The sequence below is a fragment of the Artibeus jamaicensis genome, unplaced genomic scaffold (assembly GCF_021234435.1).
Source record: "Artibeus jamaicensis isolate MK-2021 breed Jamaican fruit bat unplaced genomic scaffold, CSHL_Jam_final scaffold_369, whole genome shotgun sequence".
NCBI lineage: Eukaryota > Metazoa > Chordata > Mammalia > Chiroptera > Phyllostomidae > Artibeus > Artibeus jamaicensis.
This window is the reverse complement of record NW_026522042.1, coordinates 31,311,672-31,325,708: the sequence shown is the minus strand read 5'-3', so window position 1 is coordinate 31,325,708 and position 14,037 is coordinate 31,311,672. Positions and strand designations below refer to the sequence as shown.

The 14,037-nt window shown below is 46.5% G+C and overlaps 1 protein-coding gene and 1 non-coding gene across 5 annotated transcripts in view; one reads left to right on the top strand and one right to left on the bottom strand.

Annotated features, from left to right (window-relative positions):
- The window catches only part of ADAMTS16 (ADAM metallopeptidase with thrombospondin type 1 motif 16), a 125,854-nt gene extending 123,524 nt beyond the window's left edge, over positions 1-2,330 (top strand). For all 4 annotated transcript variants that reach the window (XM_037154368.2, XM_053657414.1, XM_053657413.1 and 1 more), the window contains 2 exons: positions 185-332; positions 1,109-2,330. In XM_037154368.2, the coding sequence (XP_037010263.2) occupies positions 185-332; positions 1,109-1,224 (264 nt within the window). In that variant the 3' untranslated portion in view covers positions 1,225-2,330. The remainder of the gene's footprint in view (positions 1-184; positions 333-1,108) is intronic.
- Positions 2,331-10,740: 8,410 nt separating this feature from the next.
- On the bottom strand, positions 10,741-10,847 carry LOC119056056 (U6 spliceosomal RNA). Its single transcript, XR_005083810.2, has one exon. It is a non-coding gene; the product is annotated as a U6 spliceosomal RNA (small nuclear RNA).
- Positions 10,848-14,037: the final 3,190 nt, after the last annotated feature.

The following is a 14,037-nucleotide window of genomic DNA, read 5'->3' as shown; positions in this document are numbered from 1 at the left end:
TGGCTGAAGAACATTGTACACTTCTGAGCACTTTTCCCCTCTGTTCCTATCTGGGATTAATACAGATTCTGGTCAGCCACCCCCCATTGTAGAGAGAGTCTGGGTGGAGGGGGACGCTTGGAAGAGGGGAGTGCCCTGAGAACCGAGCAGCCCCGGGTGACTCCCATGCGTGTGTTCCTCACAGTGCACAGCCAGCTGTGGGGGCGGCGTGCAGACCAGGTCCGTGCAGTGCCTGGCAGGGGGCCGGCCGGCTGTGGGCTGCTTCGTTCACCGGAAGCCCGAAGCCTCCCTGGCCTGCAACACTCACTTCTGCCCCGTCGCAGAGAAGCAAGGTGAGGAGGGCTCCTGGCCTGGGAGACCTGGGCCTGCTGGGGTGGGGCTGCCAAGTTTCTGGAGCAGATCCTTAGAGGGCCTGGAGTAGTCAGTATGCCCACCGGTTATTAGAGAGCCTTAAAGTGCAGAAGTTCAGGTCTCGCCTCTGCTATACCTTTTCCCTCTTTTTATCCCCTCCTCCAGTTTTCCCACAGAGCAGCCCTCATTTCTCTGGCCTCCCCAGAAATGGCATCAATGGTGGCAAATTTTAAGTCTAGCTTTAAAAGCCTGATGTCTTTGCCTACTTCAGTGCCATTCATTTTATTTAGAAATACGTTGAACAAAGCCTGCCTCACCCACAGAGTGCTCTTAAACGCCACCCCTGTGCACCTGTGCACAGACCCGCAAATGCCTTTGCAGAGACCAACGGCCCGTCTGTACAGGCTTCTCAGAGAGAAGAAAAAGCTGAGGAGAGCACGCAGATTGGCTCAGTCAGAGAATTAGAGCTCAAACTTTCGTCCTCAGAGGGCCTGTTGTCTTGGGTACATGAGCGGTTGAGTAGGGAGAATTAGCACAAACAGAAGGGAGTTTTAATCCAGTTTTGCAGGTACCTTCTAAGAAGATCCTTATTAAAAACAGCAGGTTTCACGTGGCCCCATTTGTCCTGAAGAGCTCCTCTCCCTCAGCAGCTTCAAAACAATGACAACTTTATCTTGATTGGCCAGTGGAGTTACTAGCTTTTGGCATTGGACATGGCCTGGGGACACTGACTGACATGGAATTTGCTTGTTTTCAGATGCCTTCTGCAAAGACCACTTGCACTGGTGCTCCCTGGTGCCCCGGCACGGAATGTGCAGCCACCAGTTCTATGGCCAGCAGTGCTGCGAGACTTGCTCCAAATCCAACCTGTGAGTCAGTTGGGCCGCTTCCCGGGGCCGAGAAAAACACCTGTCTTCAGCACCAACGAGCTGTCCAGTCTGTATGGGAATGCGTCCAAGGAACATGGAATCTGGAAGAAGAAACACCCGGCAATCTGTGCACACGCACACATGTGCGATTACGTGCACGTACCTGTGTACACAAAAGCACATGCTCTCGCGCTGGGTGGAAGCCTGGGGCAGGCGGCAGGGCCCGTTCTGCGGAACAGGAGCAGGGCTCACCAGCGTTTGGATTTCAGCCAATTGAGTCAGAAAGACAGGTGGGGCTGAACTTGCCAAATGCTAAACGTTCGGTGCTTTTTAAACAGAAGAAAGGCCACAGCATTAGTAATAAGTACAAAAATATCTGCCACTAAGTGTGCCGACCTTGCTCCCACCTCGAGGCCCCCTGCCAGGAGTAACCAGCCTCCGACCAGGGGAAGCAGGAAGCCTGGGCAGCTTCGGGCTGTGTTCCCAGGGCCCCCCCTTCCTGCCCCAGCAGCAGAGTTTTCCTTGCCAAGGACTTGGTGCTGTGACAAGAGCTGGGCATAGTTTCTAAGGGGCACCTGCCTGCCGGGGGAGGTTGGGCCCTGTCCTGATTTGAGACTTCACCTCTGGAAATGGGAAAAATGAAATTCCTGCTAAGGTGCTTCATCCCTCTCAGCCTCATGTGCTGGAAGAGAGGATTTTATATTTTATGTTTTCTCTTTCTCAGTTATTTACAAGCGAGTGCTTCTATTTAAACCCACTTCTTCATGCTTCTCTTTCCTTAATGACTGAGTTACAGGTTATGCCAGAACGAGAGAACCGCAGCCTACACCAGACCCCCGCTGTCCTGGGGTGGGGGGTGTGGATGGTCCTTGTGCAATGGCCATGCCAACACAGTAACCTTAGAGCCTGTTTAATTGTTATGTATTATGGGGGGTTAATTTCTCTTTCATTAGTGTTGGCTGTTTTTGTGAGCCCCATTCAGAGAGAAAGCACTGATTTCCCTGGACGGAGTTGTCCAGTGGGCCTCTGGCGTCTCCGTCAGCACGGAGCTTCTTTCCTTCTGCTTCCCCGCACGCAGCTCCTGTCAGAATGGGTGCCTGGATATTTATATTTGCTGAAGTTTTATAATAAAGTTTATATCATACAGTGTCACTCTGAACTGCTCATGATTCTTCACAAGGTTCGCATCTTGTACAGAGACGGGGCAGCTGTCTCAGAGCAATGGGGCTCTAGAACTTAGTAGAAAGTTCTGGAACTTGTCTGAAAGTGCCCAAAATGGGAGGCTGCAGGGAAGACAGCTGGGCTGGTGACCAGAGATGGTGGGAGCCAGTATGGGGGTGGGCAGTGCCCCTGGGGCCATGCAGCATGGTGACCACTTTTTTCCCCTTCCCCTGCAATCTGAGAGGTTGAGGTGAGGCCTCTCTGGATGATGTCATTATGGACTAAAAGACCCTGACCCCATGATCCCTCCTTTTTTATTAGAGTTCTCTAGAGAAACAAAACCAATACGCTATATATGGAGAGAGGAGAGAATTGGCTCATGTGATTATGAGACCTGACATGTCCAAAATCTGTAAGACAGGTGGCAGTGTGTGCACTGACCACGGGCTGGGTGAAGTCGCCTGTCCAGGCTGCTCACTGCCCTGGGGCTCCAGAAGTGGCTCACATGCAAGAGGCCAGTGCAGCTTCTAGAGCTGCCTGCTCCCAGGTCCAGAAGGCCGCTCTGCCCACTCTCAGTGCTCTGCAAATATCTGGCCAGTGGGGAATCACTTTCCATTAGAAGTGATGGGATTTGGGTTTCTTCTCAACTTCACTTAGTTTCTCTTTAAAATGTTTGCTCCTGATATAATACACACACGCACGTACACGTGCTGGGCCCTGACTGCCTCAGCTAAATCAGTCCTATACCCTCCAAGGAACAGCATATCCTCTGGCCTCCCCACCGCTGAGAAAGTGAGGCCACACAGGCAGGCGATATGCTCTAGGTCCCACTTGGTATGGTGGGGACAGGACCTAATGCCAGCTACTAGACTCCAGTGCCCTCTACCCTGATTCCCTGTCATGGAAAGGATTAATTCCAGGGGCCCCAGGACAAGAAAGAACACCTCTGCCATCAAAGACAAATGTGCCTTCCTCACCTTCCCTGAGGCTACTCCCAAGGTCACCGGGAAATCTCACATTGCATACAGCTCCAGGGTGCGAGGGCTTCTCCAGAAGTTCCCTTTGCATCCACCCACCTTGAAGGACCACACTTGCGACGGGCCACCTCCAGCCCCCTCTGTGGTCCACACTTGGGAAAACAGGAGCTCAGGTTGTTGCAACTGCCGAAAGGGGGAGCAGGCGCCACTCCCCACATGTCTGGCACCTCCTCTGGTCTCACCCTGGCTTCTTTGTCATCGCTCTTTCAGTAAAGGAGACAAAGATACAGAGTGAACGAGCGAATGAGCGACAGTCCCAGCGTCCTCCAGTTAAATGTTTGACTTCCGGGCCCCACCTGTGGGAAGAAGAGAGGGGTGCTGCTCTTTGCCTCCCATTCTATGCCATCCCGTGTTGTTCTCGGGAGCGCAAATTACAGTGTTTAAACAGCAAGAACACAGTATTTTTTCAATCTAATATAATACGGAACTGTATTTTTTTCTATCTACCAATAGAATTAGCCTAAGTGGTGGTACTAAAGCCTCTCACTTTACTGTGGACAACATATTTAATGCTTTGGGCCTTCAGGGTCTGGTTGGTAAAGGGAAGGGGCAGTGGAGGTAGAGACAGCCCTTCACACTTCACCCCTCGTGTTTTGAGTCTGCTTTGAGTTTGCAGCCCTCGGCACCCTTTGACAGACTTGGAGGCTACCTATGAGGGATCCAAATAAACTCACGGCTGGTTCAGTGAAGGCCAGAATGTTGCCAGACAGACACTAGCACAGCCAGCTTCTCCTCCTTTTTCTTTCCATCACCCCAGGCTTGAAATGGCCAGTTGCTGAGGCTGCAGGGCAGAGGGCAGAGACCACCCCTTCCTTTCCCCAACTAGTGCCACAGCTTCCACAGGGAGGCCCCACTTGACAAATGGCAGCATTAGTGTGTATACTGCACTTAACCAGGAAGGGACTGAACCATCCAGAACAGCAACACCATCTACCACACCTACCACATGCCAGGCATGGTGCTTTTGACTGTTACCAAACTAAACAAGGCCCTTCCTTGTGACTCCTGCGGTCTGACTGTCTTTATATTAACTACCTATGTGACCCTGGACGAGTCACTTTATCTCTCTGCTTGTTGGTTTTTTTTAATCTATTAAGAAATTAGGTCGTGCAAGTTCCTCAAAATTCTAAGATGCTAACCTTTTTATCTTACTTGCTATTACAAAACTAATACTTTCCTGGAACTCATGAATAAACCCAGAGAACACATCTAGCTAAGTAGAAAAAGTTCTCCTGCTCTGAATTGAAAACCAGACAAAGAAAGCTCTGGGGTTTTAAGGATCATTTGGGGCTGTTGAATTCCTTACATGTACACTCATGCACTCACAGGCTCCAGGTAGCCCCAGAGCAGAACCAACCTATAATTTTCCAAGAGGCCAGGTGAATGGATTCTAGGCCGACTGTCCAGGAGTCTCTAACAGGAGCCGTGCCCAAGCCCAGGTGCCTGCAGACTTGCCCTTATTGTGACCTGGCCCCTCCACGATCAGGGGCCCTGGTAGAGCCTCTTGGAGCTCCCACTGTGTCAGCATCCAGCCTATGACTTACAGTGACAGATCTTTCTTCTTCTGACCTCAGGGGCTTTGATGGCTGGCCCAGCCTCTCCAGCTGGAGACTGAAAACCACAGAGGGTCTGTGGTGGGATTACAAGTCATAAGAGCTTTAATCTGAAGTCTGGACAGAGACTCAGCCACACCTGTGTGTCCTGGGACCAAGAGACAAGTGAGATTTGCTCCCTGGCTGGAGCCCAGGCCCCATGATCCTGCCAGGTGGACGGCCTGGAGCCTGGGGAGGGCAGAGAAGCTCATTTCTGCCTGTTTTGCTTGTTCATCTGATAGTTACCATCTTTTCAGGGGCCAAGGAGGGCAGGCCAGCCTCCCCAGGGAAATCAGGCTCAAACTATCATGATAGATGTATGTGCCACATTTGTCTACACGCTTTTCCCATAGGACTCTGCCCTATAGTGAGCCACTAGCTCCCCACATTGCCTGCAAGTGGAAAACCAGGCCTTCCCATGGGGGCTGTGAAGGTCACAAAGCTGTCCTCTCCCTGAGGCTACCTCCTCAGACTGGGCCCAGCTGGCCCATTTGTGTTCTGTAGCAGAGGCACACCTGAATATCCCATCACGACCTTTGGGCCTGCCCCTGAGGGGGAATGGGACAAATTTCTAAGCAGCTGTAACTCTCTCCCTTCATGCTTGAATGAGTGCAATTTTTCTAGAATCTGTCTTACTGTGTGACACTTCTGCACGCATCAAGATCACTACCAGAACCTTGGATACCCTAAAACTCCCTCCTCCAGCACACTGCATGCTATGGACTAAATTGTGTTCTCCTAAATTCATACGCTGAAGCCCTAACCCGCAGAGTGACTGTATTTGGAGGTAAGGCTTGTAAGGAGAGAGTCAAGGTTAAATGAAGTCATATGGTGGGATCCCAGCTGTGTAGAACAGGTGTCCATAATAGAAAAGAGTCCAGAGATAGCTCCCCCAACCCACACCTTCACCTGTGCACGTTGTTGGGTGGGAAGAAGGAAATGCATTAAGAAATTTGCAAGCAACCAGTCACGTTATTTTCCATTCTTCCTTAATGTCAAAAATAGATGCAAAAGAACTTTCTTGTTTGTTCTTCCGTTTAAAAAAATGAGTTCTATATATTTACCCAGCCCATTAATCAACTCTTGGCAAATTTAAATGAAGGAAGGAGATATAGCAGGAAGAAAAAAAAAGAAAACCTATGCTCTCTTTGAAGATCTGTGGTCAAGTAGGCGTTGAGGTTCTAGGAATGACCAACCGTTCATCATTGGGAGTCTTATTACGACACAGCAACCTGCATGAATAATTTGAAAGCAAATGCACACGGTTGTTTTAGCTTCATTATCTTAGGGTACACCATGTGATGACTGCCTATGACAAGTGGCATTCTTTTCAATTTTGAGAAAAATGAAACCACAGCAAATAAATAAGAAGGATCATCCCCACATTGTCTCTTTTCTGGTGGCTTTCAGCAGCAGAGTAGAATTCCTAAGGCCGTGGTCACACATTTTAGGTTAATCACATTCTTCTCTCTGTACATGCAGATCGACACCAAGCTCGCCCATGACATGGTGACATTACATTCTGGTTTTTCTGATGAAGTCCAAGCTCAGGCATTGTTTTATTTGTTAGCCTTTTATCTATGCTTGCTGTTCTCCTGGCTAAGGGAGGAAGTTTTGATCTTGTTTTTTCATGTTTTGTTTTTTGGCAACACCATGGGGTGCAGTGCAGATCAGGAGAAAAAGGGTGAGTAGGCTGTGTGAGGAAAATGCCACCACCTGTGCTGGTGGGTCCCGGGGTGGAAAGGCCTCTGTGGAGAACCCCGATCCAGCAGCAGGACGAGGGCGCACGCCAATGATCTGGGCGGCTTTGGAGACCTTTGAAGAAGATAAGATCTCCTTTTAGAATCTGAGTGAGAGAAACCATCTTTCTACAATCTTTAACCTGTTTTCCCAGTTTTCATTATAGTAACTATGTGATTTTGAAATGAGAGCTCCCCTTAATATTTCTGCCCGTTTCAGATTCAGCTGAGTCAGAGATGTAGAAAAGCCATTGCCCCTGTCTCATTCCACCTCGCTCCTCCGAAAAGGTCCCAGCTACCTCCTTTGCTCAGCCAAAGGGTCCTCGCCTGTCTGCCTTCCACCATGGGTCCTTCCCTAGACAACCAGGCTCCCTGTTTGGTCTTTAACCTCAGAAGCATTCTCATGCCAAACTCTTATTTTCAATTGGCCTAATCTGAGTCACTTCAGGCCACCAGAATACTAGAAGACCATAGACAGGGCAGCTTCATCATTTGTTTCTCACAGTTCTGAGCACTGGAAAGTCTAAAGTGAATGTGCAAATAAATTGAGAGCCTGGTAAGAACTCTCCTCCCTCCTTGCGGATGGCCTCCTTCAAGCAGTGTCCTCACACAGCAGAGGGAGCGGGCTCTTTCTCTTCTTATGAGGGAACTAATTCCATCATGAGGGCCCCACCTTCATGACCTCATCTAAACAGAATGACTTTCCAAAAGCCCATTCCCAAATACTATTCCATCAAGGATTAAAACTTGAACTTGGGGATTTTTAGAAGGGGAACACAAACATTCAGTCCACAGCAGCCTCTGAGACACACTCCCTTGGGCATCCTGGCAGAATCACCAACTCATCACATCCACGTACAAGTCCAGAGCCTACTCCCAGCCCCCTCCCAGCTCCACTGCTTCTCTCTGAGGTCAGCTCCACACCTCAGTCATTCATTCTTCCCATCTGTAGTCACCATGGTATATCGGAGGGGTCCCGCAAACACATTCCCTCTTTTCCATTCACACTAGGACAAGTTAGCTCTAACCTTCAGTCTGAACATGGTTGGAGCTGCCCGACCTCAGACATACACGTGCGTAACAGAGGAAGTGGCTTCCATGAGGACAGAACCTCAGTAGAGGCATTTTTTGGCAAAAAAGAAAAGGACAAGAAGTGTCTTCACGCCTTCCACAAATATCATAAGTGAATAAAAAAGTACAGAATAGGAGAACAAGCATTATCTTTTAAATAGATCTTAATTTTCTTTCAAGCGAATTTGGTGAGGGAGGGAGGGAGGGGTTAATCATTATCAAGGATAGAGAAAAGGTGTAAGTTTGAACCATATTTCTTTGGCAATGACATAACAAATGTAAAGGTAGCTAGCAAATACGAAGTATTTTTAAAGATTGCCTGAAATTAAATGCAATCAGCAGAATTATGCATCTGCACACACAAAACCATGCAACAAGGAGATGGTGAGAAGGTAGAAGCATGAGACAGTGGATGCTGGATTTGGCTTCCTTCTGAAAAGTAAATACATGAAAGACAAAAAGGCTTTGAAAAGTTGAAGCCCTATAAAATGTAAAACACTGTTAGGGCAGTGTCATTATGAGCCAGCATGATTAACTACCACTTTAGAAAGTAATCTCTATGCATACATCTCGGGTCTCCTTAAATCACTCCCCAGTTACTATCTTCTGACAAAGAAAAACACAGCTAATCATTGGAGGTACCTTTCTTTTGTTCTCCTCAGCCATGACCTCTGATGAACCATGGATTCCTAGGCAGTGAGTGTGGCAGAAGACACTGAGTAAGCATTCTTTCTTAACACAGACATGATTTCCAAGTGAAGGGAAAACCTGATCTCCCTAGAGCTTCTTTCGGGCTCTGTGTACCACAGCTCTCTATCCTGGGGGTTATGCTTCGGTCTGGATCACAAGAGGCATTCTTTGAGGATGTTCTCAGACCACAGCCCTCAGAGGGATGCACATACATTCCCCCGAGTGCAGCCGTCAATGCCTAACGCCAGAAACAGAGTTTGCGGTTTCTCTAGTCACAAAGCCCAAGAAATACTCCATTCCAGGAATCGCCTCTGACTCCTCTTTCTCTCAGCAAATGCTCTTTCACCCAGTTCTACCCACCCTAAGTCACATGAGACATGCAAGCTTTAAAATGTTCACTAATATGTGATCACCAAGGCTAAACATATTGGAGGTTTAGTAAGGATTCAGATAAATTTATTCAATCCAGTTCATCCATGACTCATGTGAGCACCCGCTGTGTGCACAACATGGTGCTGTCCTTTGAAGAAAAATGTTAAGTGCACAATTCACCCCAGTCCTGAGCTGCTTTCTCAATTTATCATGGATGTAAGTTTGATACATTCAAAGCAATGAGCATCTAACCTAATAGCAGGTATAAATAAACACTGAAATGAACATGTTCTGGTTAAAACTGTGGTGTGGGCATCAGGTTTGGGGTGAGCATGGCAAGAGGAGTCACTGATCAGATCAGGTGGAATGTGGTGGTGCCTGGGGGAAAGGTGAAGGCTCCCCAGGTGGATGCAACAACGTGGGAAAAAAACAACATATCAAAAGTGTGTAACCATGTGAAATGTGTGCACCAGCTCTGTGCCCAGCTGGCACGGGCGCACTTTCTCACACAAGTCCTATGTGAATGGAGGCAAAGCTGGAGCTAACTCCAGAAGAAAAGCCTGGACCCTATCAGTCATTGAGAAAGGGTCGGACCAATCAGAAAGCTGTCATATGACTTGGGAAAAACAGCAAAGGTACAACAAGTAGTTCACACTCAATGACATCGCAAAAGACTGAGGTAGGAATGGGTCGTTGGTAAGAGAAGAAGCAGATTAGCAAAGCAGAGAACAGAAAGGGGACCACATGAGCCCCCAACTTCCTGAGGGCCTAGGGAATTGCTCCCAGAGGAACCTCCTGTGACCAGAGAGGACCAAGGGCCGCACTGGACTGGCCACAAGTGTGACCCTTTTCCCTCTGGAATTCTAAGTCTCCTGCATTGATTATGTGACTTACTGGTTTCTCAAGAAGTATCAAATGAAATCTCCAAGGTTTCTCTTTAAATTGATGGTGAGTTTTTCTTTAAAATCGGGGTTTCCCTAGGCTGGCATCAGCACTGGAGGCAGGATAATTCTGCGCCATGAACGATGCTTCTGCCATGGGGGACGGTCAGTCTGCGTGTCCCTTGTTCTGAACAGAATGCCAGGTGTACCTTCCTTCAGTCACGACAAGCGAGAACACACCGTGCCCTCCCAGTGTTCCCAGGTTGGAGGGACACTGTTCTGCTACTGGAACAGTACACATTGCTAATACAAGTTCAGCCTAAGACCAGCTGCCCAGTTTAAGAGGCTCAATTTTCATCTGTTCAGAGGAATGAGGGAGAAGAGGACTGGATTATAAATTAGTAATTACTCATCAGTAATGGAATTATGTAAAACACTGACTTCAGACGCCTAAGGATGTACAGAGAAGACCTCAGGGGGCTGTACCCTAAGAGGAGGCACTGGGGCTGAGCCTACACGGTAAAGAGAAGGCCAGAGCATTTTGGGGGAGGCACGGGGCTGTCAGAAAGTGAACGTCTGCTTACAGAGGATACGTGAGGATTTTTAAACACAAAGCATTTGTGTCAATTTTCGAATCCTTTTGAACCTGACACTTAAAAACAAACAAAAAAAATTAAAAATGCTCTCTAGTGAAAACCACCCAGCTGTCCAAAAATGGCCGTAATGGAACTCTGAAGTTTTCGAAAAAGTAATTAGAGGACATTTCAATTTTTAGAAGTTTTTATTGTTCAGTTACAGTCGTCCCCATTTTCTCCCTGTCACTCTGCCCTGTCCTACCCACCCCCCACCTGCCACTATCAGTCCTCCCCACCCCCATCGTCTTTGTCCATGGGTCATTTTGATATGTAAAAAAAAAATCCAGCCAAGACAATTCAATAGGAAAAGAATAGACTTTTTTTTTTAAGAATTCCACCATTAAAAATATGGAACGCTTCACGAATTTGCGTGTCATCCTTGCGCAGGGGCCATGCTAATCTTCTCTGTATCGTTCCAATTTTAGTATATGTACTGCCGAAGCAAGCACAAGAATAGACTTTTTAACAAACAGTTCTGGGACAAGTGGATATCCACATGTGAAAGAACGGAACTGGACCCCTACCTCACACCAAACACAGCAATTAATACAAAATGGGTCAAACACCTAAATGGAAGCAGTAAATATTATGCAATAGCTGGAAGATATAAATTAGCAAGTTCTTGGATTTGACAATAGTTTCTTAGCTATGATACAGAAAACACAAGCAACCAAAGGAAAAGTAGATCAGTTAGATGTCAAAAAACTTATAAACATTTGTGTATTAAAGAACACTATCAAGAAAGTAAAAAGACAACCCAAAGAATGAGAGAAAATATTTTTAGCTCGTGCATTGATAAAGGTCTAATATTCATAATAAAGACCTCTTAATGACTTAAATAAAGAACTCTTAATAATTCAACTACTTAGCAATAAAAAGACAGATAGCCCAATTTAAAACTTGGCAAAAGATTTGAATAGACTCCAAAGAAAATATACAAATGGCCAGTAAGCACCCACACACAAAATGTTAATCATCAGTAGTCATTAGGGAAACGAAAATCAAAACCGCGATGAGCTAGTACTTTATACTCAAAAAGATGCCTATGATCAAAAAGTTGCAAAATAACAAGTGACAATGTGAAGAACTTAAAACCTTCAGGTCCTGCTGATAGGAGTTTCAAGCGTTGCAGCCACTGTGCAAAACAATATGGGACTCTTCAAAGTGCAAAGCAATGAATTGCCATGCAATCCAGCATCTCCACTTCTATGCATATACCCAAAACAATCGAAAACTTGTTTACACAAAAGCCTGTGCATTGATGGTTGTAGCACCATTGTTCATAATAGCTATAACCAGGCTGGAGGACCAACACACTGGGCTTTGGGAAATGGCTTTGGAGCCATCTGCCACAGCCTGGGGTCATCACGCTGTCAGAGGCTGCACTAGTAAGCTGGCCCCTGGCTGTGTTCTCCACAGGAGCTCTCTCCCCACCTCTCAGGGTTTCAGAGAGCAAGGAGTCCCACCAGCATAGATCTCAGTAGCTAGACAAGCTCTTACCCAGCCTGGAGAGGAGGAGGTGGGCTGTGCACCTGTGTTTCCTCCTTGATGTGACAAACCCAGGACCTGAAATAAACTGGTCCAAATTTCCCTTTCGCTTTTCCTGGGACATTTGGTAAGCCACTTCCCACAGCTGAGTTTAGAACTCAAGGGCAAACCTGCTACCATGTAGTTTTCTTTTCTTATAAAAGATATGAAACGATTTCTAGGACACAGCCTTTTTGTTGTTGTTTAATTGCTGCCTTTGTCTACCTTAAGTCTCCAAACAGTCCAAATGTATAAAACAATTTTCACTTTGCCTCTTTTACTTGTATTAATAAAATTTGTAGTAAAGTTGATTAAGTTTTGCAGCTTTATCTTAGGACTTCCCTATTCCCTTGAAGGACCTGAGGCCAGAAGAAAAATGAATGGGTCTCCAAGGAGTAAAATCCCTGGCTAGAAGGTGAAGGATATAGGGCAGGATTTCCAGGGCAGATAACTTGAGGAAAGGGATTAATCTACCAACCCACTCAGTCAAAATTTATTGTGATGTGACACTTCGAGGGCGTTGTAATGAGTGATAAGGGAATACTGGGAAAGCTGATCCTAAGCATTAGTACACTTTTACCAGACCTCCCACCTCATTCTGCCCCACTAACTCCTGGCTTGGCCTGGCCTCCCCAAGTGGTGGAAGCCTGCATGCATTTGTTTCCTCTTAGCATTGCTCATCTCACAATTACTCAGCTTTCACACGGCATGGGATTCACGCACATCCCTGGCCAGCTAACTGATCGCCCTGTCTTTCTTTTTCTCCTAATGGATTCTGATTGATTTATCCTCAACTATCTGAAAAATTGATTGCAGATGGAACTGTCTGACACTGCACCTCTTTCCCTCTGTGTGAGGTTTCCTACAACTTGTGTGGGACTTCCACTGAACCAGATTCCTACAAGGGGACCAGCAAGACAGTCACAAACACAGGGCCCTCAATCCTGTATCAATGCATTAACCCTTCAAACTCTCTAGGGAGTTTCTTTTGAGGACTGCCAGGCATTCTGCAGAACTGGAAATTGAGTTTGACATGTCAGAGCAACAGTACGAGTTGATGGACCACAGAGCCACCCTGTGATTCTAAGGTGTTTGCTGTGGAAGGATGGCAGAGTCATTCAGACACCCACCCACAATATATGCATTAAACTAGAGGACTCTACCGCAGTAACACAGTCCTGCTAAGAAATGTGAGTTGCACTGGGGAAGGGTGCTGGGAGAAGAGGGGAGCTTCCTGCAGTTTGCTACTTGATTGTTCAAAGTCTGTGACTGAACAGTAGGTCCATGACCCACCCTCACTGCACCCTGGGGCTGGATCTGAAACTCACAGCTGGGTCACAGTCTCTGGAGTTTGGGCTCTCAGGACAGATGGGCCAGAACCATTCCTCAGTCTGTGCCCTGCCTCAAAGAATGACTGATCCAGGAAGCCACTAATGACTAGTGGGTGCTGGAATGGTTCACCTGAGCTAAATGCATCAACTCATCACCTACAACACTCCTCCCAAAACATCTGTACACATACTACACACACAAACGCTGACATACTTGGTGATTCAAAGCTTTAGTCTTTACATATGACTCCCACTGCCTTATTTACAAATGCTGAATGCATGAACTATGCTTTTTTCCTCTTTGCTTTTTTAAAATTAAGACATAATTCACATATGATAAAATTTACCATTTAAAGTACACATTTCAGTGTTTTGTGGTTTGTTCACAAAGCTGTGCAACTATCACCACTATTTAATTCTAGAACATTTCTATCATCACCCCCACACACACAAAAATAGCTCCATAGCACTAACAGTCCAGTCTTTAGCCCCTGGAAACCACTAATTTACTTTCTGTCTTTATGATTTTGATGAGTCTGGATATTTTCTATGAAAGAAAAGGCTTTGCGACTGACTTCTGTCACTTAATGTATTGTTTTCAAGGCTCATCTTTATTGTAGAATGCATCACTGCCTCATTTATTTTTATTGCATATAAGGAAGGTACCACATTTTGTTTATCCATTCATCAGGTGATTAATATTTGGGTCATTTACCCCTTCTTGTTACCATGCATAGTGAACAATTGTGTGCAAGTGTTTTTACTTCCCTTAGATTTATAC